This window comes from Grammomys surdaster, unplaced genomic scaffold (genome assembly GCF_004785775.1).
Source record: "Grammomys surdaster isolate TR1022 unplaced genomic scaffold, NIH_TR_1.0 126531, whole genome shotgun sequence".
Taxonomy (NCBI): domain Eukaryota; kingdom Metazoa; phylum Chordata; class Mammalia; order Rodentia; family Muridae; genus Grammomys; species Grammomys surdaster.
The window spans coordinates 3,272,544-3,299,021 of NW_021621323.1; the positions used below are offsets into that span (position 1 = coordinate 3,272,544).

Consider the following 26,478-nt stretch of genomic DNA (forward strand, 5'->3'; position numbering starts at 1 on the left):
GGCAGGTAGAACAAGACCAATGCTACAGACAACCCTTTGTCATAACAAAAGGACTTCATCTCTTCTTCTGTTCCATTTTTTCCCTCTCTTTTGTGTATTTCTTTCTTCTTTCTCCTTTGCTTCCCTTCCAACTTTTAGGATGAGTCATTCCCATGGCCATGTTTATAGTTTATTATGTTTGCAGGAAAGTCATTAGCATTTTGCCCTAACATGATAGTTAAAGCATAAATATATTTATTAATCTTCTATTTTATAATGAAACAAAAGGCACTAGGGGGTGACTTTTGATTTTTCTAAAAGTGTGTTCTTTACACACTATAAATTGAAAGCTGCTCAGGACTTTAATTTGACTCAACATTTAAAATAATAGAGAGGTGTGTGTGTGTGTGTGTGTGTGTGTGTGTGTGTGTGTGTATCTCTGTCTGTCTCTGTGGAGATTTGATGGCAACTTTGGTAAATCTTCCCAATGTGGGTCTCAGATATCAAACTTGGGTGTTATATACCTTTAATCCCTGCACTTGGGAGAGGCAAGTGTATCTCTTGGTGAATATGAGGCTAGCCTGGGCTACTATGAGGCTAGCCAAGCTATAGAGTAAGACCTAATCAGAAGGAAAAAAAAAGACAAAGACTTTAAAAAATATTTCCAGAGCAGGTAAGGTAGCTCAGCAGATGTTACCTAGACATGCTGAAGGGAATAGAGGATGAGGCTTCAAGACCGCTCGTGGGTTGGCCTTTAAAGTGTCTGGGAGCTTCTGTCTTAGTGATAGAGGAAATGCACAAGGCCTGAGATTTAATCTGTAACACTACAAAGACAAATAACAAAAATACAGTGGTCATGTTCGAACCAATACAAAAGTACCTCAATTAAGGGACATTAAAGATACATTGGTCTCATCTTTTATTCAATGTAAAATAAAATTTGTTCTGAACAGTTTTCTCCTTTGCATGAAAGCCTTGAAAGTGTGAATTTATGACTTAGTGATTTTATCGTTGCTATGGTTCCCTGTATGTTACACAGTGAACAATTTTTATGGCTTCAAATGTAACTGGGTCAGACATTTTCTCTATAAAGTTTTAGACATTTTCTTCTTCAAGGGCATTAAAGGTCAATTTAACTGTTTCCTGTGTGTGAAGAGCATTTGTGCTCAGTAACAGTATAAATGTCTGAGTATCAAAGTAACAGCAAACAAATTTCTGCATTTAATTTTGTTTGCTTACTCTAAATTGTTCTTCTATTTTGCAGAGTCGAGTAAAGAACAGTTTGCTAGCACAAACATTGCTGAAGAACTGGTAAAACTATTCAAGAAACAAATAGAACATGATAAAAGAGAAATGATTTTTGAAGTTCTAGCTCCATTGGCAGAGAATGGTAAGGAAAAAACACCTTTTGGTGTTTGGTTATAAAGAGGTTTTTAGGTGCTGTGATGCCAGTTCTTAATTCAAACCCCTTCTTTCTGCTATTAATACTGTTATATTTTTTATTTTTATAACTCTAATTTCAGCTACATTATCTATTCCGTGACTGTATCTAAATTTGGAGAAGCCTCTTTCCAAGTTTGATTTTAAAGTCTTAGCAGAGATGCTTCCACAATCATTTTTGCTCTGATGAAGAAGATAATGAGGGCTGTGGAGATGATTCAGTGGGTACAGTCTTTGCCTCTCAAGCATCAGGTTGCAGAACCCATGTAAAAGTCAAGTGTGGCAGTGGAGAGAGGTGGAAACAGACCCCTGAATGCTGGTTTCTAGACAGCTCAGTCAGTGAGCTTCAGGTTCAATGAGCCATGCTGTCTCAAAAAATAGGCTAAGGAATGGTTGAGGAAGACTCCCAGTGTTGACATCTGGCCTAAATGTGCATTGTTACATACAGATACATGTAGAATTTTAAGAAGACAAATGAGGTAAAGAGATTAAAGTCCTATATGAACCCCTCTGAAGACACAAGAGGATGACAACTAGGCTTTCTAGGGCTGTCAACAATGAGAATATTGATGAGTCACACCTTCTTAAGAGGTGGACCCAAAAAGATAACAGTGTATCAGGAAACAAACAGACTGCATTATAAATGATAGTTCAAATATAATGCCTTCTGCATATTCAGAATATGACAAGACACTGATAAGACAACATACTAAAATTATAAGGACAGATAGCATTGACTCTCCAGATACTGGAATTATTATTCGCTGATTTAAAATAAGGATACTGGAAGCTAAAAGGATGGTACTTGCTGAGTAAAATGTTTGCTGGGCAAGTGTGAGGACCTACGTTCAAATCCCAGAACCCACATAAACCCATGCATGTGGAATCCCGGTGCTCCTGCAGCAAAATGGAGGACAGTAGCCTGCTGTGCCCAGCAGTGAACAAGAGAGAGACTGTCTTAAGCAAGGCCGAAGGTGAGGACCAATGCTGGAGGTTGTCCTCTGACCTCCATATGTGCACCATGAATACCCATACTTATGTTCACACACACAAAAGATTAAAACAGGTCAGTTAGTTTGTTTAGAGAGATTTTTAAATAGTAAAAATGTAACACAGCAATAAACAAATAGAAATTCTAAAATTAAAATTTCCAACCTAAATTAAGCACTTGCTGGTAGGCAGACTTAACAACAGGTCACATATTGTTGAACTAGCGAACTTGTGAGCTAAAACATAGGTAGGAACCCCTGAGTGAAATCTGAATAAAAGGAGAAAAGTTACACAGAGGAAGAGGGATCATCTCGCTCCTTTTTGCTGGTGGTGGTGATGGTGGTGGTGATAGTGGTGGTGGTGGTGATGGTGGTGATGGTGGTGGTGATGGTGGTGGTGGTATGGTTGGTGTTTTGGTACCAAAAGAAACTAGATGTTTTGGGAATGGGTAGTGCACAGGCAACATTTAAAGACAGGTAGACAGAGAACGTCTAAAATTATAAAAGCTACTACCAGGAGATCAGTGTGGTAGACAGAGCAAGCTTTTAGTCAACTTCAGAGATGCCCTGTCTGACAAAGACTTCTATAAGGAGATACATATGCACATAATTAAAAATACAACACAACGAAAAGTCAGACTGTTTGCTAAGCACATCAGGAAACATGGAGGTGTGCCCATTGCATTTTTTCCCTTGAGACAGGCTCTCTCCATTATGTAGCTCTGGGAGCCCTGGAACTTACTATGTAGTCCAGGCTGACCCTGAACTCAGAGTCCACCTGCCTCTGTATTACAGGTGCTGGGATTAAAGACTTCTGTAATCTATTCCCAGGTCTGCATTAGTTTTTAAAATTAATTTTAGATAAGGTACTAGCTTTAGTTTGTAATTTGAAACTAGGAAGTTGATCTTAAAATATAGAAGGCTGTCTTGACACCAAGCCTAAAAACCTGACCTTAATTCCTAAAGCCACATGTGTAAGTAGTGAATCAATTCCTGTAAGTAATCATCTGATCTCTACATGAGCATACATTCCCTCCATTCATGCACACACACACACACACACACACACACACACACACACAGTGTAATAAGAAAAGAACACAAACCAGCTTTTAGGAATGTTTAATTAGTGAGATAATAAAATATGCGAGAGATTGGTCCTAACAACCAGGGTAGTGACATGAGACCTACAACAGGAGGCTAATGATTAGAAAGGAATGTATAGAGGGACTTCTTGGATTGTCGCCAATTTCTTGATCTGGGTAATAAAGAATAATTTCCATAATTGCTTATGTTTAATATATATTTTCTGCAAATATGGCTTTTCTGTGCCTTTTAAATAAAGGTTATATCACAGATAATCGTGGTTGCCAGACTGATAGGCTTAGGTTGAGAACTTTCTAAGGTTAAAGGGGTAGAGACTGTCCTTACTGTGTCCAGCACCTTGCTAGCGATGCTACCCCTTCCTTCCTCAGTCCCGAAACATGAACCTAAGCATAACCTGGCCTTTACTTAGTGTACCCAGGCTGTTTAATATGCATATGTGATGTAACTTGTACACGTGCAGATACATTCAGTAAGTGATAAAGATAGACCTTGTGTGTTGGTAAATGTGCTAGGATGTCTGCTTAGCCAAAATGTCTGGCTGGTCTTAACTAAGGCAATGTAAGGTTTCTAAACTGGTGATTACAGTCAAACTGTGAGAAGAAAGATCTGTAAGCCTCCGTCTTTGCATATTTTACCCTTCTAAATGCCTTAAATCTCCCCCTTCAGGAAGAAACTTCTTTTTCATCTCATTCCTTGGTTCTACAAAATGAAATGTTACCCTTGGTCTTCAAGGATTATGCCAAAGAGTTACTGTAACCTCCTTAGAGAGCGTCTGTATAGTGGTGGTTATATTTATTGCTTCTTCTCTCATCCACATAAATCCTGTTGAATAACTTCAGGGCTCAGAGTGATCGGCCTTTGAAAACTTATTTCTGTATTAGTTGCATCCTGTCTATGATTTGTTTTCTTTTGCTTTGTAAGAGGAATAATTGTAACTTTGTATCTGCGGTTCAAGGCTTTAGAATTTCTAAGACTTTATCACAGTTTTAGTTCTAGTTTCTGCACTTCTCTAGCCCTAGTGTTCTGTATGTAACCAAGGAAACATCCTACTTAAGTTTGGCCCAACACAGATGCATTTTTTAAAAGTATTTTGTGTACTTAAAGATATTCAAAGGAAAATTAATAATCTTTGTGATAATATAAAGTTAAATTGTTCCATGCTAGCTACCTAAAAAAGTAAACATTAAGCATATATATTTTTTAATCTTTTTATTCCACACACCAAGAAACTGCCATTGCTCTGTGTGACTCATATGCAGCTTATGGAATCCAGTGACCAAAGTAAAATCCAACCAAAACAATAAAATTACATTCTTTGACAGCAGGAGATATGGCTACAGATATAAAGTCCTTCAGAATAAGATATTGGGACTATAAAACAATAGATTTACTGTTGGGGTGAAGTTACTATTGCAGTCGGGCTTTTTAAAAATGAAACTATTGGGTTTTTTTGTTTTTTGTTTTTGTTTTTTTCTGAAATACCATAGTTTATCAGTTAACCGCAGAAGATACATTTTTTTTTCTTTTCAACTGTACTGTGAAGATTTTAAAGGGATATTGAGAAATAGAATTTAGTGTAAGGAATCACCATGTACTCATGATCCACAGATGGTTTACATTAATGAAAACTTGAAGCTCTTTAAAAACAAGACATACAAATTTATAAACCACACTAGAAAAATTGCATCTATACAAATACCAGCCTAAGTATACTTGTATGTATGATCAAATTTTCTAATAGTACCATAATTTTTGATAACTTTTTTTTTTTTTTTGGTTTTTCGAGACAGGGTTTCTCTGTATAGCCCGGGCTGTCCTGGAACTCACTCTGTAGACCAGGCTGGCCTCGAACTCAGAAATCCGCCTGCCTCTGCCTCCCGAGTGCTGGGATTAAAGGCGTGCGCCACCACCGCCCGGCTTTGATAACTTTTTATTCAAAAAATAGTAGATATATTTTAACTTTATATAACAAATATGTATGTGTATTATAGACATATGTATATATACTATTGCCTTTTAGCATAATCATAATATCTAAAAACATAGTGATATTGGTTGTCAGAGCTAAGAAAGACCTGTTTTGGGGGGATGCTATAAGACATTTTAAGAGGTAATTGCATATAGAAAAATGAAGTTTTTGTATAATTAGTCTGGACCATCAAATACTTCATCTTGAAACTCAAGTGTTGAAAGGTGGGGTTTTGTTGTTGTTGTTTTCATGGTGGTGGTGGGTGTTTTGTTTTTTGTTTTATCTAAGTTGCACAGTAACTGATCTTGAAATACACTAATTAAAATTCTTCATGACAAGTCACTGTGCCAGAGGCCCTGTGTCATCGAAACTTGTGATTTTGTCCACATTGTTCTTTATTCAGACGCTATTAAGCTGCAGCTGGTTGAAGCAGGTTTGGTAGAATGTCTCCTAGAGATCGTTCAGCAGAAGGTGGACAGTAACAAAGAGGACGACGTCGCTGAGCTTAAAACCGCTTCCGACCTCATGGTTTTATTACTTCTGGGAGGTGAGTCTTAACTCCTGCCAATCAGAGGACATGGTCAGCAGATTTTTTAGACCTATTGTGCCTTTCGTAAGCAGAACACTAGGCCTCTCCTCACTTTTCTATCTTGTTTATTGTTACTGTGATGGTTTTGAAACCTTGTAGACACCGTAAAAAGAACAAGACATGACAAACTCAAGGAAACGTTAAATCCCTGCTATCTTCAGTATCTGAAGACCTGTCATATGGAACAGAGCACCAAAGGCTGATGGTTCTTGGAAACTGAAGCTACACAGTTCATAAACTTTAGTGTCTGATTGCTACTAATAACCCATTATAAGATTTCTAGTTTGCTCATTGGGTATTCACTTTGGAACACAGGTTTGTCACCCCTAATCTTAATTCCTTATTTATTTGTTTCATTTCCCTCCAGATGAATCCATGCAGAAACTTTTTGAAGGAGGAAAAGGCAGTGTGTTCCAAAGGGTGCTTTCTTGGATTCCATCGAATAACCACCAGCTGCAGCTTGCTGGGGCATTAGCAATTGCAAATTTTGCCAGGAACGGTATGCACACTAGTTATTCCTTGTGAACCAAGTGTTCTGTAATTTTTAAGTTTCTGCTTTATCTGTCACATATATCTGAAGTGTTCCATTCACAAACGTCTGTGTGTTGTTTCCTTAATCTTTTGGAAGCCTGTACTGACTTACAAACATAGAACATATTTTGTATAGCCATCTGAATTCTGATGTTTAAAGATCAAAGATCATACAGTGGTTTTGAATAGTTTGCACTTCAGGTTTAGTGACTTTGAGCATATCCATCTGATGGGGGATATGCTTCTCTCCCAGTCATGTTATCTTGGCTGAAATAATCTGAGCATTCATTTTTTAAGTTATTGGGTTATATCCTTATATCTGTGTTTATGTATCAATAATCCTGTGGGTGTACAGTATTTAGTTTAAAAATATTTCAAAGGCACTGGACCTTGTGAAGTCTGGTATTCTTGATAGCTAACCTAAGAACTCTTATTATGTCTAAACTAATCATATATAACACAGGTTGACTGTCCCTTAATCCAATTTGCTTGAGACTTAATGTGTTGGATTTTCTCGGGTTTTGTAATATTTATATAGACATTAGACAATGTCTTGGTCAGAAGACCTGCACCCAAACATGAAATGTATCTGTTTCCTATACTGTTTGACCATGTATCCTGAAAATCATTTAGATGATATTTTTAGTCCATTCTCATTGTAGCTGGTTGATGACATGAATTCAGTTACAGAGTTTCTACTTACAGAATCATGTCAGTATCCGAATATTTCAGACTTTAAGGTTTTGCTTCAGGGATGTTCAACCTTACAGACAATCATGGCTGACTTATTTTGTCCTCGCTTCTCTTTAGAAGAACTATTTAGTAAAGGACTTAAGACTGGCAGAATATAATATGTGGAAAGTGTAAAAGATTTATTGCTGTAGGACTTTATACACATTTTTTTATAAAGGTGGAAATTTGCCTTTGTTTTGTGTAGATGGAAATTGTATTCATATGGTAGACAATGGGATTGTAGAAAAACTCATGGATTTGCTGGACAGACACGTAGAAGACGGGAATGTGACGGTGCAGCATGCAGCACTAAGTGCCCTCAGGAATCTAGCCATTCCAGGTAAGCGGCTGGGTGGCTCATGGCCCTCCCTAGTAGGAGCACAAGGGGGAGAGCTACATGTGGCACATGCCTTTAGCCCCAGCCCTTGGGAGGCAGAGAGGTTGTTAGTGGCCAATCTTATGTAAATAGTGAGTTCCAGGCCTGCCAGGGCCACATGGTGAGACACTGTCTCAAAGGTGGTGAGGTGCTAGGAAAAGTTTTAAATTACTCATCTTATTCCTAGCTAACAAATGGAGACCGTATATTAAGTATACTTTCTGTGACAATACAAACTGATCTCATAAGATAGCTAAAAGAATTGATCAAGTTATTGAGCTCTTTGCTTTTCTTTATATTACACTCTTAAGTATCCTGAAGTGAAGTAAGACGTGACATATGAACAGAGTCCCCAAAAGAACCATTATGTAAGGTCGTGGGCTCTTTTATGATTTGTTTCATCCCGTAAGCAGATACATAGTTTTTGAAAAGAGCCTTGATGTATCTTTGGATCAGCAGTTTTGAGCCATGGAGAAAATCACGTCGATGACTGTTGTTTAATTCTTTTATTCTCTTGTCTAAGCTTAAATTTCTGACAAATGAGTGTAGTTGACACAAAGCTCCAGTTGAACTGGATCTGATTTGTGTAGCCTATCGACGGTATCTAATAACGTCTGTCACATTTGTATTAGTGCAGTCGAGTCAAATACAGGAATAAAGAAAAACACTAGAGTGAGTGAATGAGGATTTTGTAAAATGTAAACATTTTCAGACTTGTTTTACACATTTACAGTAAATGTTTTAAAATTCTGTTAAAAAACTAGTAAGATTTACATCTGTCATGTTCCTGTAAACAGGATACCTTCATATTCCCAATCTCATGTCTTATTTGTGCCCCCCACACATACCTTGGGCAGGGGAGTTAAGATAAGCTGTATCACAGGTTAGTCTCAGATCCCTTCCGTAGATTATCAGGACCTTGAATTTCTGATTGTCTACCCCCTCAGCATCCCACACTCTTACTGCTGGTATACACCAGCGTGGCCAACCCCAGCATGGCCAACAGCCCCACCCTTCACATGCTAAATAGAAAGTTAAAAATGGGGCCTTAAAGCCAGTAAAGTACCAGATGTGTGTTGTGTGGATGTTTACTGAGAATGTTAGCACCATTTTAACCATAGTTTCTTTTTCTTTCTAGTTGTAAATAAAGCCAAGATGTTATCAGCTGGGGTCACGGAGACGGTTCTGAAATTCCTTAAATCTGAAATGCCCCCAGTTCAGTTCAAACTCCTGGGAACGCTAAGAATGCTGATAGATGCACAAGGTAAAAGAAATAGTTTCCAAGTCACATTCTTGGTGCAGTGCTCTTACTTATGTGCCCTTAACTTTATAAAGGGCCTTGATTTTCTGCTTGTCAGAATTATGGACTTATAAAATAGAAAAAGTTTAAAAGAGATTGATTTTAGACTTAATTTTCATGCTAAATAATTTTGAGTCAAAATCGTGTTGTATATTATATTACCTACGTAACTGTGTATGTGGATTCATTACCGGTCCCTATGCATCCTGTGTACTTAGACGTTCCATACCTGTGTTCATCTTGTCTGGAAAACCATGTTTTGGTACAGTGACAGTCAAAATTTTTACAGATTTATTTTGTGTTTTCTATTTAAAGACACAATAAAAACCACTTCTAAGAGTGCCCCAGTTTTTGTTTGTTGTTTTTATATTTTTTTCAAATTCTTAATCCTTCTCTGTCCTGATTGCTTGGAGTCCTTTTGAAAACCATTTGTTACCGTCTGCCAGAGCATTAACAAACTGTTAGGCTCAACCAGGATATGAAGTTACCTGATCATGCATCTGTGTGAAAGCCTATAACGTTATCAAATATGCTAAATAGCCCATCAGGCGAGGACCACTTACAGTAATTGCTTTGATAAAATTGTTACACTTGTCTTTAGACCTGTCACTTTCCTCCCCACGCCTGCTTTCGTGGCAGCTGATGCCTGTCGGTGATTTACTCTGTTTCTGGTTTGCCTTGTTTCCTACAGCAGAAGCTGCTGAGCAACTGGGAAAGAATGCTAAGTTGGTGGAGCGTTTGGTTGAGTGGTGTGAAGCCAAAGATCATGCTGGTGTGATGGGCGAGTCAAACAGACTGCTCTCTGCTCTCATACGACACAGTAAATCAAAAGTAAGTCTCAGAGGATGCCGTACCCTGACAGGCATCAGCGTGACCACTATGGAGGCTAACACTGGAGATTCTGCACCTCATAATTACGTAGTCACAGATTTCCTATAAGTATACTATGCTCCAATGCCAGAAGGAAATAAGATTGAGGTTTTTATTTAATTCTGTCTGAAAAAAAGAACAGACCGACAGACACAGGGTTTTATGTAGGCTTAATTATAGAAATAGTGTGTCCCCTTTTGTTGTTTTATAGTTAACAGCATACATTCAAACATTTCTGATAAACCTCCTGTAATCCTCTAATAACTGATTTGTCCAAGAGTTTGTTTTTTAAGTTACATCTCGAAACTTTATACTTACCATACTTTGGGAGAGGCATTAGAATAAAATTTTGAAATAATTAAACAATAAATACATCCCTGTAGAGTTTTCTCAATTGTTAGTTACCTCTTTCCTTGTTTTGTTTTTTATATAACTGTTGCTTTTTTTTTTTTGTCAATTGGCAACATTATTACTGGTCCGGGAGTGAGGGATTACAAAGTTTCATTAAGAACTGTTTATTGTTCTAGTTGGGATATGAACCTGGGAAAGTGGGGGCCTTAAAATGAGGTGGGCTAAAGTCTCATGCAATAGCCACCTTTATTCAGAACATCAGACAACTTTATACTCTGAGGGTTAAGAAGAGTCACCCAGATCAAGTTTACAATCACAGGGATAAGCCACAAAAGGCAAAACCATGTTTTTCAGTAAAGGCATATGAATTATAACAGCTGATGTAAACTCACTCCTGTCTGCTCCCCCTGGGAGGAGCACAAAACCACATTCCCAGACCAATTATGTGTTTAGAAGAAACTAAAGTTAAAAGACTAGCTTGGTTTCTTGGAGTTTTTTCAGAAACACTCAGAAGTCTCACATAACTCCATTTTTTAACTATGTTCCAGCAAAGAACAACTGGTTTCCGAGAGCCTCACGCTTCTTCAAATCCTTCTCATTTTGAGGTGGTTATTAATGCTTTGGGTCATTAACCAACCAAAATCAAGCAAAAATGTAGCCATCGTTAATTCTCAGATTGGTTAGAAGTGGATCTAAAGTGAAAAAAGATATGTTAAAGATCCCAGTCAGTCACTGTAGACCACAGACTTGGGAGGCCGAGGCAGAGGATCACAAATTCAAGACCAGCCTGGGCTACTTAAAATTAAACAAACCCACACCAAATTATTACACATACAAAAACCAGAAGAGTGAAAGACCTCAGACAATACCCTACGGTTCGGAATACCAGGTTTGGGGCTAGTTATATAGTGACAGCTGCTACCTTATAAACCTGGGACTTGGGACTTGACAGGTATTTGATATACATTATGACTAAGAGAGTACTGGATTGAATCCGTGCACTACCAACTAATAGCTGTGTGAGCTTGCATGTTCCGAACCTATAAATTATTAATTGTTCAGAGTTATGAAGGCTACAATGTGATAATTTTATACACACACACTGGATAATATATCAGAGCAGTTAACATTTCCTTTAAACATTTTTAAATACTTTATTAATATAATCTTGCATATTTATGGCCTAGTAGATAGAATTTTAGTGTGTATGTACTAGGTACTAGTTGGTATAATTTATATATCTTTTTTTTTATCATGTCTAAAACTTTTGGGCTCCTCACTAATAGTTAGTCATTAAATATGTACAGTAATTGTAAACTCCAGACATGTACCCTGTCACCACCGTGCCGTAGAATAAAGGAACTATTATTTCTACCTGCATTGGGTTACCCAGTGACTCGACTTTTCCTGTAAGCCCTCTAAAGGGCAACTGATTCCATTGTGTGTGTACCTACGAATAGGGTACCCTAATTATTTGCTATTTCCATTCTTAAGTTCTTGAGACACCTCTGCAGTGTTCTCCTCGATAGCTGTACTTAATATTAGTTCCACTGACAGTATATGAGAGTATAAATGAAAATGTCCTTTCCCTTTCTCCATATCCTTTGATAATCATTAATAAGATGGTATCTGTGGACATGAACTTGCTTTTTTCCGTAAATTTATTGGCTATTTGATTTTGTGAATTATGAATTCATATCATTTGTCATTTTTTAATTGGAATGATCATTGGAATGAATATATAAATACTTATACATTCTGAATTTTAACCTTGTCTTACCGTGGAGAATCTTTGCCCACTCTGCCATTGATCTGCTTGGCTGTGCACAAACATTTCTCTGGTTTTGCTGTGGGTTCCTGTGCTTTGGAGTCTTAGAAAGACAAAAACCACCTGTTCCATATCCCAGTGCTTTGGAATGTGTTCTGTGTGTTCTGCTAGTATTTTCATAGTTGGGGTGCTATATTTAGGTCTTTGCCCCCTGCCCTCCTGTTAATTTTCATGTGGAAAGAAATCACAGGTATTGCCTGTAGGTAGCTTTCCCAATGCCATTTGCTGAAGAGTCCCTTTCTCCAGTGTTCAGTTTCGCTGCCTTTGTTGATGATTAGTTGTCTGTAAATGCAGAGGTTTGTTTCTGGGTTTATGTTTTGTTCTGTTTGTCTGTGTCCACTTTATGCCATTATCATGAAATTTGAGTTTCTATACTTTGAAGTATGCATTGGAAGGTCAGGGCAATGTGATACCCTTCAGCTTTTATTTAAATGGTGCTCTTTCTGGCCATTTTTTGCTTCCGTGTGGATTTTGTGATTTGTTTGATGGACTGTGAAGCTGTGTGAAGAGATCACAGTCTGTGACCAGAGGCTGCACATACTGAAAGAGCTTCCCTTCTTGCTGTGGTCCCCACAATGCGGGTGTGCGGAGGATGAACGTTTGTCTAATTCTGTGAGGTTTCCAGGTGTGGCTCACAGTGGGCCGATGTTGACTTTAGTCTCCTTGCAGGACTTGTAAAGAGCTAACAGTTCAGTAAATGCCTTCGTCACAGATTGCCTGGTTGGATGTGTAACTAGGGCCTTAGAGAAGAGTAGATCTCCAGTCACAAATCCTTTTCTCTTCTGATGGTTTCAACACCATATCCATATTCATCGCCCACAACTCATATTTAATAACCAGCTCACACAGCATTCATTTCAGTGGTCAGTAGTTGCTGTTTGAACAAAAGAGTATTCTCCCTTTTCTTCCAAAGGAGATCTCTGTCCAAGAGATCCTAGGAGGGAGCCATGAACTTCCATGAGGATTTCAGAGATTCTCAGGTCAGGTTTAGCATTAATACTTCGTTTTCAAATTTGTCTTGGCTAGTTGAATGTGAAATTTTATATTGTGGGCATACTGAGGTGTTCCTGTGGTAGTGCCCGCTGACACTATACCTGATAGACATTCCTATGGCTGGCAAGCCTGTGATTAACACAGCATGGGGCAGAGTGCATGTGTGTTTGCACTGACTGGTTGTCATACTTTGGAATATTATATTTCTTTCAGAACGGTTCTGCGTTCTATCTTAAGATTTAGCCCTCCATAAGTCTCCACTGACTCAGGTCTCACATGGTTCATCATCTCAGCCATGTGCCGGGACTTTCTGTGCTCAAACCATTAGGTGGGTTCATACTTTCCAACAGCAGGGAGCGAGAACGGAAGAAGTGGAAGCTGCCTTTACTAAGTCTCCCACCTACCAAGTAGGCATGCTACTTCACACTCGAAAAGTATAATGCTCCCTGGTTACTAGGTCTTCTAAAAGCTCGTTCAGACAAATGTGTTTAGTCACTGGCTCACTCATCCAACATTTATACAAATTTCTGAGCAGGCACTGATACAGTGTTGAAAAATGAACATTTTTATTGCATGATTCATAAATTGGTGATCTAACAAATCCAAGCCTCTCACAGAACATCAAATTGTACACATTGTTATAAAGTTTCAAAGTCTTAAGCTGGGCTTATTTCAGGAATTAAGGAGAAACCGACTGTAGATGCTAGAGGTGAGAGTGTTAACGTAGGTTGTTTGCCTTTGTTTTCTGTGGTCTAAAACTTGATTTTCTATTTAAAACAAGACAAAAAAACCTCATTGAAAAATAAAACTGTAAAACATTCTTTTAAACTTAGTAAAATATGTCAAAAATTTCTAGAGGTTTTGCAGATATCCAGGGCTTAAATAAGACTCCTTACTTAGTTTATTCATTGTAATTGAAATGGTTTAAGAGAAGTGAACTGAATAGCTGGATTTATTTTGTGAAGATTATTATTTACGTTATATGCCTTGGACAGTCTTGTCTTCTGAAATGCTGATAGTAGCCTTTATTTCTGGAAAACAATCTTGAAGTTAAAACATAACTATAAATACATAGGTAAGAATGTATTTGTGATGCCTCTTTGGGCCATGTAAAGCAACTGACTGTATGGCACAGTGAACGTAGCGAGTTTACATTTACTCTGTCCATATTTGGTTTGGAGCAAGGGTCTGGACACTAGACTTCCTGGTTTTGAACCTTTGCTTTACCTTAGTCCCAGTCTGTCTGACTCGGACAAATACCACTTTTCATTTATAAACTGGAGACTGTATCTTGCTCAGAGAATCCTCTGCAGGATAAAAATGAGCTGTCTCTAAGCTCTTATCATAGTCTGTCAGAAAAACCAGCCATATGGAGCCATATTGAGTAAACATTAGTTGAAGTACTTGCAGAGATGGTGGACATTTGAAAAAGAAGATGCGCGAACATCCGTTCTGCTGTGAAGTGACACACCTGAACTACATGCTTGGACTTAGAGACTGTGTCTCGTTACCAGCTTCCCTCATTCATTCATTCATTCATTCATTCATTCATTTCCTGTTAGTCTGCCATAGTGCACTATTGATTTAAAAAGAGAAAGAAAAAGATCACAGACCTTCCTTAGGGGACTATATGTGTCTGCTAATGTTTCCTGGTCTTTAGTCAGTAAGCTCCTTAGGAAAGTTCCCTGAAACTCTTGAATGATTTTAAAAATTCTATCTAAGATTCTAATCCATTCTTACCTTGTTAACAAATAGGTAATGCTTAGGACGTTGGGACAGGTTTTTAAAGCATCATTTCCCTGGAACAGTTGAGGTGGCTTAGTGGGAAGTTGGGCTTCTGGCAGGTCTGATTCCCTGAGTTTGATCTCAGGATCCCACAAGATGTTAAGAGAGAATTCCCAGGACTGTTCTCAGACCTCTGTAAGCACACTTGCACTTACATGCACAAATAATAAATAATAAAGAGGAAAGACCTAATAGCTTCCAGAGCACAGCTGTCCATAAGAAATGTAAATCTTAGGTGCCACTTGTGATCATTAGGCTAAAGGAATGATATTTCTATAAATGGTTGATTTAAAAGTTTATGTGAGATAGTAGCATAAAGTAAACCATTTTTAAATAGTTCATAAACTCACTTAAGTAGTCGTAGTTACAGTTAAATTTGTACATAATTGAAGCTAACAGGAAGTAACTTAATTATGCTGAAATTTAGCTTTTCGATTAAATCGCATGAATGTTAAGTTACAAGCTCACAAAATTTGTAGCAGAGTGAAGACAAGCTAGTTCCTAGGAAGAACTGTAACTGTTCCTGTCTTGTTACCATGTATATCATATGTCCTTTTATGTAATAAATTCATAGTTACTACAAAACATATGAAAGATAAATCATGTCGCAGAGGAAGTCACTTGACAGAACACAGGCTCAGGAGTTTGCTTTGTCAAAGTCAGTGTTGATATTAGGACTCAGCTATACCAGAGCTCCCTGCTGTCTCTCCCTTAGAGAGAAATTGTGAGGAATTGTGGCAAAAGTTCTTTCTATTTAGGTTTTGTTGTTGTTTGTTTTGTTTTTTTTGTTTTGATTGTGTGTGTGTGAAAAATAAATGTATATGCGCTATTTTTTTTTCAATTAAAATCACTATTCCCTTCCCTCCAAACACTACCATATGCTTCTCCTCTCTCTCAAATTCATGGTCTCATTTCTCACGAATTGTATGTATATGTATGTTTGTGTGTCTGTGTGTTTGTGTGAATATATATATTATTTTTTCAGGACTGATTGCATGGTATTGAACAACCAGTTGGTTTTTCCCCAGTCTTTCCTGGGGAAGACTATTTCTCCTGCTCTCAGTTTCTTGACATGTAATTTTCTCAAATCTGTCAAATCAAACAAAGGAGTAAAAGATAATTTTAAAATGTTTTTCTAATTATTAAAAAAAATACAAAACCCTTTACCCAGAGTTCCTAGAGACCTGCCCTGGGGAAGAGGGGGGAAATGAAATGGTACTTTTATTTCTTTAGTTTCTGGAGCTTTTAGGCCTTCCTTGATAGGAAACGCAATGGTCCTTTTCACTTAGGCAATTTAAGTTGTCATGTTTTGAAGAATTTATTTAAAGCTAAAAGCTTTTCTTTAATGTATGGTTAAAATGCAACGATTCCTACAGGACACTGTCACATAAGCACCCAGCAATGAGCTGACTGATTGGAATGCCATCTCTTTATGTGTAGAATTAAGGTTTATAATGCTGTGATATTTATTTATTGTAGGATGTAATTAAAACCATTGTACAGAGTGGTGGCATCAAGCATCTAGTTACCATGGCAACTAGCGAACATGTAATAATGCAGAATGAAGCTCTTGTTGCTTTGGCACTAATAGCAGCTTTGGAATTGGGTAAGTACCTTGCTGACAAACTTTATTCTTTCCTATTTTTATCTTGGAAGAAAGGAAGCACAGGAGTGGAACTGAAATCACAGGGCCTTGGCATGGAAGCATTTTGCTAGCGTGTACTTACCTCTGAGTCTATGGAAACCCTGTGTAAGCTGCTGTCATAGGTGTTTCTTGTGGCTGTGCTTTGTGGGACACTTTTAAATCAGCACTTTAAGGCTTAACTTTTGAATGATATTTTACTTAGAAGACACATAACACATTTTCAACAGAGTTTATAGATAATCGAAGTGATACCTGGAATATCACAGCAGGAACCTGGGTCTGGGGTTGTATCTCAGTTGGCAGAGTATTTGCTTAGCATACATAAGGCCCTGACTTTGATCCTCATGTGCCTGTTAATAACCTCTACAAATGTTTTCTACCATCTTATAGAACTGCCTTTATCTACACTCTCATCTGTGTCTTCTGTATATGTGTGTTCAAAACTTCCCACAAAGCAGAGTTAAATGGAACTGTTGGTTTCTGTCTGTGCTTGTTGGTGGCTGTGTAGTATACAGTATCCATGTGGGCAAAATTCTCCGTGAGAAGCCAAGACAAATAGTTTATATGTGCCATGTTTTATCTCATTAACCAGACCCTGATATATCATCAGTCAGGGATGGTATATGAGCCACATGACCTTTGGGTAAGACCCAGAACTTCTTCACAGCACCCCCTGCCCATAGGGTCCTTTAAGTACAGAATCATGTTCTCTGCAAATAGGGATAATTTGGCTTCTTCCCTTCCTAATTGTATCCCTTTTTACATCTTTCTCCTACTGCACCAGCTAAGACTTCAAGCACTTTGTTAAACAAGAGTGGAGAGAGTTCTGGATTCTAACAGGACAGGCTCCCTGCTTTTTTTCAAAGTTAGCATAGCACCTTAGCCATGACTATGATATGTAGCCTGTAATATGTTAGGGTGTGTTGTCTGTTCCCAGTTTCTTCAGTACTTCTATCATGAAGGGATGTTGAACATTCTCATAAACCTTTTCTCTGTCTATCATGATATCCTTAGGTCCTTTTCAATCATGTGTTTATTGGTTTTCGTATGTTCACTAAGCCTTGTAACCCTGGAACGAAACCAAATTATTCGTGGTTCATAATCACCTTAATGTATTCTAGGATTCGGTTTGCAAATACTTTGTTGAGAAGTTTTTGGTTGTGTGTCTATCAGAGCAGTTGGTCTGTACTTTTCTTACATTTTGATCTAGTTTGGGTGTCAAGGCTCTCCTAGTTTGAGAAGTGCTAACATTAGATCTTCTTACAAGCTTGGGAGAATTTGGCAGCCTGTGTCTTCCTTTTCAGTACTGGTTCAGTCTCATTACAGGGTGAACAGTTTAATTTTGGTAGGGCACATAAGTTACAAATAATCCATTTATCTGGGTTTTCTACCTTTTGGAATCTTAGTTTTCAAAATACCCCCAAATGATCTTACGGATTTTGTTGGCATGTGTTTTAACAACTCCCTTTTTCATCTCTGAGCCTATGAATTTGAGTCTCGATTTTAGTTTGGCTAAGGGTTTCTCAAACATCTCCTCCCCTGCCCAAGGAGCCAGGTCTTTGATTGACTATGTACGTTGGTTTTTTAGTCTTTTGCACTAGCTTCTTCCCTGATGGTTATTATTTTCCACCATATGTTGGGTTTAGTGACTTCTTTGGTTTGCTGAAACTGTGATAGATCACTTGTGCATCTGTCTGTTCATATCTATAGCCTTTTCCTTTTAATACACCTTCACTGTATCCCAGATGTTATGATAGAGGTAACAGTTAATAAGATTCTAGGAATTTTATGTTTTGTTTCTTCAATTACTACTGTTGATTTAATAGTGTAATTTTTTGCATATGAGCATTTGTGTAGTCTCCGATGTATCTATTGCTGTTGATATCTAATTTTGCTTACTGTACCCTGCTAAGATACAAGGAATTATTTCAGGCTTTTTTGTTTGGTTAGGTTTTTTTGTTGTTGTTGCTTTTGGGCATCTGTTAAGGCTTGTTTTAGGATCTATAACATGATCAGTTTTAGAAAAGATTCCATATGGCACTAAGAAAAATATATGCATATTTCTTATTAGTTGGATGGAATATCCAGTTGGTCTGTTGTACAAAATATAGCTTTGAGGCATCTTTGCTGGTTTGTTTGAAAGATCTCTCTCAATATGAGAGTGGTGTGTTAGAAGGCCTGTGACTGTCAGGACCCATGTGATCCTTTGCCTTCCTTGTGTGTGTTGAAATTCGAAGCACCAAGACTTGGTTCCTAGACTCTTGTCTTCTTGATGGACTCCAGCCCACATTTGTTCGTGAACAGCCCAGAGATGGTGTCTACTTAACTAGAATGCAAGAACAGGTTTGTTCTCTGCCAGTTAAAGAACTAAAAGCAGGAAAGAACTTTGCAAAGCCAGATTTATTCAAAGTGAATGCAAGAGAGAAAGCAGCCCCCTCTCAAGGAAGGGAACAGAACTGCAGTCCACCTTTCTCCCAGGGAAAGTGAAGGTTCCATTTGGTTGAGTATCTTTGTCAGAGAGGGGTAAATCTTTCCTATGCAGCCTCCCTGTTGGTTTACTCAAAGACAGAGGGCTGACTGGTATGCAGCCTGTGGCCAACTGCACATGGCAGGGCAAGCAAGCCTGCACAGTCTAGCTAGCTTCGCGGAAGAAGAAAGAGGAAGTAGGTGCCATCCCCACTATTTTAGGACATGCCATATGGAAACTATCTATCCCAGGGCCCCCTTTCCCCTAGCTATTTAACCTTCCAAACGAGTAATCCTAATCTCTGTCCGTTGTACCAGCTTGCTTACAGCTGTTTGCCTGGTAGTCTTACACGTCCTTTGACCCTCCTTGTGTGTACATCTTAACGGTGTTCCTTGTCTTCCTTTGACCCTCCGTGTGTGTACATCTTAACGGTGTTCCTTGGAGACAACAGGTCATCTTTTCTAATCCACTTAGTCTGAGACTTGTAACTGGTGGATTGAGGTCTTTTGCATTTAAAGGTATCCTTAAGGATCTGCTGTCTCCTATGACAGTGTTAGGTGACGGTGAGATTTGTTGGATTGTCCCCCATCTGTTACTAGTAGCAATTTGTTGCATTGGTGCAACTGGTTCCCTCTTAGCTCTCTGTTCATCTGTTCCTCTCATGAGATGTGTGTGCTCCTGTGTGGTTATGGACAATGCTGGCTGCTTTCTCTATACATACTCCTTTAAGAATCTTCTACAGTGGTGGCTTGGTTGTCGTGAATTGCCTTAATTTGAGTTTGTCTTGAACTGTCATTTCTCATGAGTTTTCAGAGATAATTTGTTGGATGTAGTAATTTTGGTGTTAGTCATTTACTTTCAGGGCTTGAACTGTATTGTTCCATGCTTTCTCTGATCAAGTTGTTGCTTCTTTGGATTTAAATTGCCTGTCTCAGCTTCTCCTGTCTTTGGATTCTTAGGTTTGATTTCATGGGAATTTTTGGTCAGGTTTCTTTTTTTCTTTATATATGTCTGAATTTATTATTGTTGGGGGTTTTTTGTTTGTTTTGCTTTGTCTTGTCTTTTCTGATGCTGATTTTCTGGTGAGATCACGGATAAAACACAAAGTATAGTAAATAATAACTAGGGCACAAGCCTTTAATCCCAGCACAGAGAAGGCAAGCAGATCTCTGAGTTCAAAGCCAGCCTGGTCTATAGACCAGGCTTGATCAGAGAAAAATCTCTACGTGATATATCACAGTCAAGATGTCAAAAATACAAAGAAACAAGATTAAAAGCTATAAAGCAAAATATAGTATCTTTCATTAGCATCCTTAAGAAACAGGAAAGCATGGAACAATACAGTTCAAAAAAGTTTAAAGAAACCTTGTCTCGAAAAAAACAACAACAGAGTAGAAAAACCAGTTACAAGTTTTAGGGTTGTTGTTTGTTGTTGTTGTTGTTGTTTTAAAGTAGCTTACCCAGAATTTCAGCTTTTTTATTCCCCATACCCTATCCTACCCTACCCGTTTCTAAGAGCTCTCACCAGTCCTTTTGGAAAAGTCCCCTATGTATAGTGTGTAGAAGGGAAACAGCATTTAGCCTGATGGCACTGCTACTGTACACAGCGGCTATGACACGCTTTGTTTCCTGTTAAAGGTCCTGCTGAGAAAGATCTTGCAAGCGCTCAGCTTGTACAGATCTTACACCGCCTGCTAGCAGATGAGAGAAGTGCCCCGGAAATCAAGTATAATTCCATGGTCCTGATCTGTGCTCTCATGGGATCTGGTAAGGCTTCCACCTGTCTCCCATATCAGATGTGGCTTCTGTCAAATGTTATATGTATAGTCATAATAAATGGTGACTTTGGGTTTAAAAAGAAAAAGAAATTAATTTGAAAGAGGATACAGGAACTTTGCCTCAGAGGGCAGAATGGAACGTCAGTACCTGAAGCTGTAATCATGGGCAGTTGTGAGCTGCCTACTTTGGGTGCTGGCAACCACACTCAGTCCCTCTGTCTTGCAAGAGCAATTTGTGCTCCTGACCGCTAAGCCAGCTCTACTTTTGAGCCAAAACTGTTCCCAAAAATTTCTTCTGTAATAGAAGATGTCATAAACTAAATACACCAAAAAAGTAAATACTTCAAAAATCAGATGTTTATTAATGCCAAGGTAGATTTTATGTAAAAAAACAAGTTTTGGAATTATATATCGTAGTATTAGCTGAAGACTTCATTCAAGAAATCATTGATTTATATATATAATTATATATAATTTCTTGTTTTCTTGCTGATTTCCTGAATGTTGTTAGTTGTTGAAAGAGGAATATTGGAAATATTCATATTGCTTCTTCACCACTGTCTGTCTTCACAGTTTCCCATTTCCCCCAAACTGATCCTATGTCCATCCAGCAGGAGCTCCCAGATGTCCTTGTCCTTCATGCCTCTGGCTGCTGCAGTTCTGTATTCAGTTTATCATTATTATTATTGCTATCTTTTTATTATTATAGGCTTATTTCATGTACGTTGAATAGTAAAATACTTGTTCTAATGTTAAGTAATGTCCCACCGTGTGTGTCTATGACAATTTTATTCCCTCCACGATGGGCATTTGTCTTATTTCTGCCTCGCCTTTAGAGTAAAGCCACAACACTGGTGTAAAACCCAACTTCAAGTCTCCATTTCAGTTCTTTGGGGAGCAAAGAAACAGGAGTGTGGGGTCCTGTGAGAAACCCGTTCACTATTTTGTGGAGCTGCAGTACTGTTTTCCGATGTGGTTTCTGCCAGTCACACACATGGGTTCCCATTTCTCAGATTCTCATCTAACCCCATTGTTTTTGTAGTCACCGCTCCAGTGACTGAAGGCTGATTGTTGTGATTTGCCTTTCTGCTGTCATCAGTGACGCTGGGGAATCTTTTCACATGCACATTGGAAGTTGTCATGAATATGGAGTTGTACAATTCCCTAATATGTTCTGGACATTAATCTTGTATCAGATGTGTGATTTATAAATAGCCCTCATTTCGATGATTATCTTTTAATTCTCTTGATAAGGCTCTTTGATACAGAAAATCTTTTTAATTTTGTTGAATACCATTTTTTGATGAAATTCATTTTCCTGTTTGTTGCCTATACCTTTGTTGCTGTAGCCAAGTATCAAATCTAAGTTTGTGTGTAAAGCAGGGCATCCACTTCATTCTCTTAGATGTGACGACCTGTTTGCCCTTTCTGAGCTGTCTTGATACCCTTATCAAATCATTTGACTGCGTGTGAGAAGAATTGATTTCTTCTCTCTTTTCTGTTGCTGTGTGTCTGTCTCTGTAACAGAACTACACTAAGTTTACACTATTTTGTAAACTTAAGGTCTTAAGATTCTATGTGACTTGTCATGCGTGGTCCTACACACCTTTAATTCCAACACTTTTAAGAATGAATTAGATGAGTTCTAATGAGTTCTAGGACAGCCAAGACTGTATAGGGAAACCCTGCCTCATAAAAAAGCAAAAAAAAAAAGATTCTATGTGACTTTAGGATGGATTTCTTTCTTCTGTTTCTAATAAAAGATGAGTTTTGGTGTTTGATCTTGGACATACCAAAATTAATACATCACAACCAAGGAGATGCATCCATGGATAAAGGCACTTGCTACAAAGCCTTCATGAAAGCCTGGGTGTAGTTCTTGGGATCCACATGGTTGAAGGAGAATCAACTACCACAGATTGTCTTCTGAGCACAACACATACTCTGTGTGTACACGAGCATACTAAAACACACATGTAAATAATGCAAATAAAAAATTACAAACCCCACCAGTTGAGGAGCACTGATTATAACTAAACATGGTAGACTCCTTTCTTCCCAATAGGTTCTTGGTCGTACTAGGAGTCCTGTACTTTCTAACAGTTGAGGCTAAATGTGTAAGAAAAGGCGGGCTAGGAACTAGAAAGGAGGTGACTTTCACAGAATTTACTAAAAGCATGTGACGTTAAAAAAACTTTCATCTGCCACAAAATTTAACAGGTTTTAGTAAACTAGCTCTTTGTTTGAACTGATGATGACGGTTAAGTTGTAGATTATTGCATGTCGAGATTATAATAAGGATAATATAATAAATGATAATGATAAGCGGTATTTAACTGTATCTTATTATTCTAAACAACCATGGATGGTAGAAAATCTTTATAAGTAACAGTGCACTCCTGAAAAAGACCTGGTCAGGTACTATTGAGATTCTTTCCTGAGTTTTTCCTAGTTTTACAGCTCTGTCTAGTCAAATAATAAGGTCTATGTTTTGGGTAGATTATACAGTAAGATTCGAGCAATCCAGCAGAAAGATTAGAACAATCTAGGAATGTATGCATTATCTTGTTTTTCTCTTCCAGAATCTCTGTACAAGGAAGTCCAGGATCTGGCCTTTCTAGATGTTGTATCCAAACTTCGAAGTCATGAGAACAAAAGTGTTGCCCAACAGGCCTCGCTTACGGAGCAGAGACTTACAGTGGAAAGCTGAGACCTGCCCCTCCCCCTCCTGGCACCAGGCATCATCCCAGCTCTGCCTACCCCACTGTTCTCCATCCAGCTGCTTCTTCAACTCCATTCTCTACTACATCACCTGTGCATGCGTGTAATGTTCCAGTACCAATGGAAGAACTGCTATAGGTACCTGCCTAATAAGATTTCTAAACCCATAGTTAATGTGAACATGACTGTCAGAACAAGTCTCCACCCGTCACTGTTAACTCCTGTATTCCTGATGCTTGAGCTACATTGAGTAGAATGTGCATGTTGTAGTCCTCTGATGATGTAAACTTGGTACTACATGCTGACTTGCTCCTCACATGCAGTAAGCTACATAATAATGTACTGGTAAATTAGAAACAAAGAATGCGGCAGGATCTGTCTAGCTTATTTAAAGATGAAACTGAAGAGTCAAAAGTAGCACCGTATTTTTTGGTGCTTGCAGAAGCACAGTGATCAAAACCCCCTGTCTGGCTGCTCGTTCCTTAGTCTCTGCCAACGGCAGGCCTGTGACACCTAGAGGTGAATAGGTTCAAATACTCATTCTTTCCCTACGGTTTCTCTTTTTCCTGAACTGTATCAGCAGTTTGCCAGACACCACGGCAAACCTCCTGAGGCTCCTGAGTCCAGCTTTAACTGACAGTGGTACAGAGGCCCACTGCTGAACCGTGGTTTTCAGTGTGACCGGAATGTAGGCAGGAGTTAAAGACACCCTAGCACACTGAACCACTTTGGATCTTGCCTGTATTTTAGATTCCGATTTGTGTGTAGTTACATCTAAAACTTCCATCAGTTAACCAGCATTGTCAACATGTGTCTCTAAAACGTCCTTGGCATATGTTCAGTGAAGGGAAACTGAGGACGGCTTGTTTGGTGGAAAATGGACTTTTTTTCTTTCCTGGTTTTCGTCATTCAGGATGAAAGCAGGGAGGTTTGTCTTTCATGCTCCTCTCCACTGTGCTAATTCTAGATGGACATAAGAGGAAACCTGAAGTAAGCTTGTCTACACTAAAGAAAGGAAGGCCGGTTTTAAAAGCCATAGTAGTCAGTCCAGTACATTCTGCAGATGGCCTCATAGCATTCATTGTTAGAGTTTGTCACCTCCACTTTCCCACTGAGAACCACAATAATCTCCCAGGCTGCAAGCCAGGACTCTTGTAAAGACTCTTCTTGGCCAAATGTAGTGTGCTCGCCACTGCCACTAACCACCACCAAGTGAGGTTTTAGAGCTTTGACACACAATCTTTATAAATTAATTGGGATTCCCTGTGACCCACCTGCCTCCTCACACCCGAGTTTGAGTCCTGCTGGTGTCCACGGGAGGCTGGGCTCCGTTACAGGACCAGAGGGCAGTGAGAGGCTGCTGAAGAGGGACCAGCTCCTTCCTCCCCGACAGGAGATACACTCTATCTCCGTAGTCTCTAAATCAGACGTTGCTTTTCACACTTTTAAATTCAAGATTTACTTAATGTAAGTAAAAACCCGACTGACGATTCCCTCTGATGTCCATATAAGGGAACTTTGGTGAGCGCTTGTGCTTGCTCACCATAGAAGTGAGTTCTTTATTGTCTTTCTCCTGGGCTGGATAAGTGGACTAATGTTGCATAATACTGTCCATATTAATAACTTAATAAATAATAGTATATGAAACTACAGTGGGATTACTTGGGTTCTTTGTGTGTTGTCTATATCTTTATTTCCAAGAACAGGGTTCACTCCTAACTGGTACTGTGTGTTGTTGAATGACTGCTCACTCAAAAGTTGCAGACAGCCATCAGAAAATTTCCAGATAGACTGATAGCTGAGATTTGGATAGTTGTACTTCCAGATCTTTGAAAATAAAAACAAAACACTTAGAAATTGTTTTCTTACTTAAAAGCACTATAGAATAAAGAGAAGAAAAAAAACTCAAACATCCCAAGATCATAGATTTGAAAGATGGTACCATGTAACTCGGCTACCAGCAATCAGTTCAGACTAATAGGAGCTGCTAGCTCCAGCAGAAGCAAGCACACTCCAACTGTGCACTTAATTACAGAGGCCAACAAATTAGGAAGCTTACTGCTAAGCCCAGGTAGACGAATGAAGACCAGATAACCTTTCATCTCCAACTAATTTACCTCAGCTTCAAAGGGTTAACATTAAATTACTTGGCTGCCCCACAGACTGCAGTTTAAAAGAGACAGTAAGAGACAGTTACAGAAAGCCAGGAGATGTCCCTTCTTCCCCTTGGCCTCCACAGAAGCTTGGAGTCATCCGACCACCTTCCCACACTGTAACCTTGTATTCAAAGCAAATTTGATAAAGACTATTCCAGAGTCTGAAGTTTTCCATGGAGTCGTGTTTTGCACATTCTTTGATGTGAATAGAGATGTGCAACAAAAATTTAACAACAACGTTCTAAAATGGTGACCTGTGGGGAGTGGACTGTAGCTACTTGCAGGGATTACTATAAAGGTCTGAGAAGGCCTGAATGTGAAGAACTCAGGAGATTAGGCTATCCAAATTCTGATGAACATTTAGACTCTAGATACTCATAGGTGAGCATCACTCTTTGGATCCAGCTGTGACTACAATCAATAAGCTAAACATCTACTCAACTCTGGGTAGCCATAATATTTCAACAAGTACCATCAGATGACATAAAGTGACATTTGGGATGAAGCCTCTTAATTTTGAGTAGGAATATAAATCATTTTTTTATACAATTGTGTGAACTCATAAATTTACATATATACTCAGAGACAGAAATATGCCACGTAAGTGTATGTTGTATAGGTATATCTTAATGGGGTATTGAGATCGCTGTACTTTGAAAATATACTAGAAAGCCAGCAAAATGGCTCAGTGTATGAAAGCACTTGCCACACAAGCTTGACAACCTGAGTTTGATCCCTCAAACTTAAAGTAGGAGATAACTCCCAGAAGCTGTCCTCTAACCTTACAAACCGCACCATTGCACAAACATCAGGCACACAACACTAATACAAATTTCAAAGTAGAATAATGTAAAGTGTTTGGTCTTTGAACG

At 38.6% G+C, this 26,478-nt stretch overlaps 1 protein-coding gene across 8 annotated transcripts in view; it reads left to right on the top strand.

Moving 5' to 3' along the window:
* The window catches only part of Rap1gds1 (Rap1 GTPase-GDP dissociation stimulator 1), a 132,787-nt gene extending 107,685 nt beyond the window's left edge, over window positions 1-25,102 (top strand). For 5 of the 8 annotated variants that reach the window (XM_028760442.1, XM_028760445.1, XM_028760440.1 and 2 more), the window contains 9 exons: window positions 1,244-1,369; window positions 5,888-6,031; window positions 6,441-6,572; window positions 7,542-7,676; window positions 8,851-8,976; window positions 9,704-9,843; window positions 16,319-16,445; window positions 20,590-20,718; window positions 23,312-25,102. In XM_028760442.1, coding sequence (XP_028616275.1) covers window positions 1,244-1,369; window positions 5,888-6,031; window positions 6,441-6,572; window positions 7,542-7,676; window positions 8,851-8,976; window positions 9,704-9,843; window positions 16,319-16,445; window positions 20,590-20,718; window positions 23,312-23,439 — 1,187 coding nt within the window. In that variant the 3' untranslated portion in view covers window positions 23,440-25,102. The remainder of the gene's footprint in view (window positions 1-1,243; window positions 1,370-5,887; window positions 6,032-6,440; window positions 6,573-7,541; window positions 7,677-8,850; window positions 8,977-9,703; window positions 9,844-16,318; window positions 16,446-20,589; window positions 20,719-23,311) is intronic. The other 3 variants (XM_028760443.1, XM_028760446.1, XM_028760441.1) reach the window with 1 other exon arrangement.
* Window positions 25,103-26,478: the final 1,376 nt, after the last annotated feature.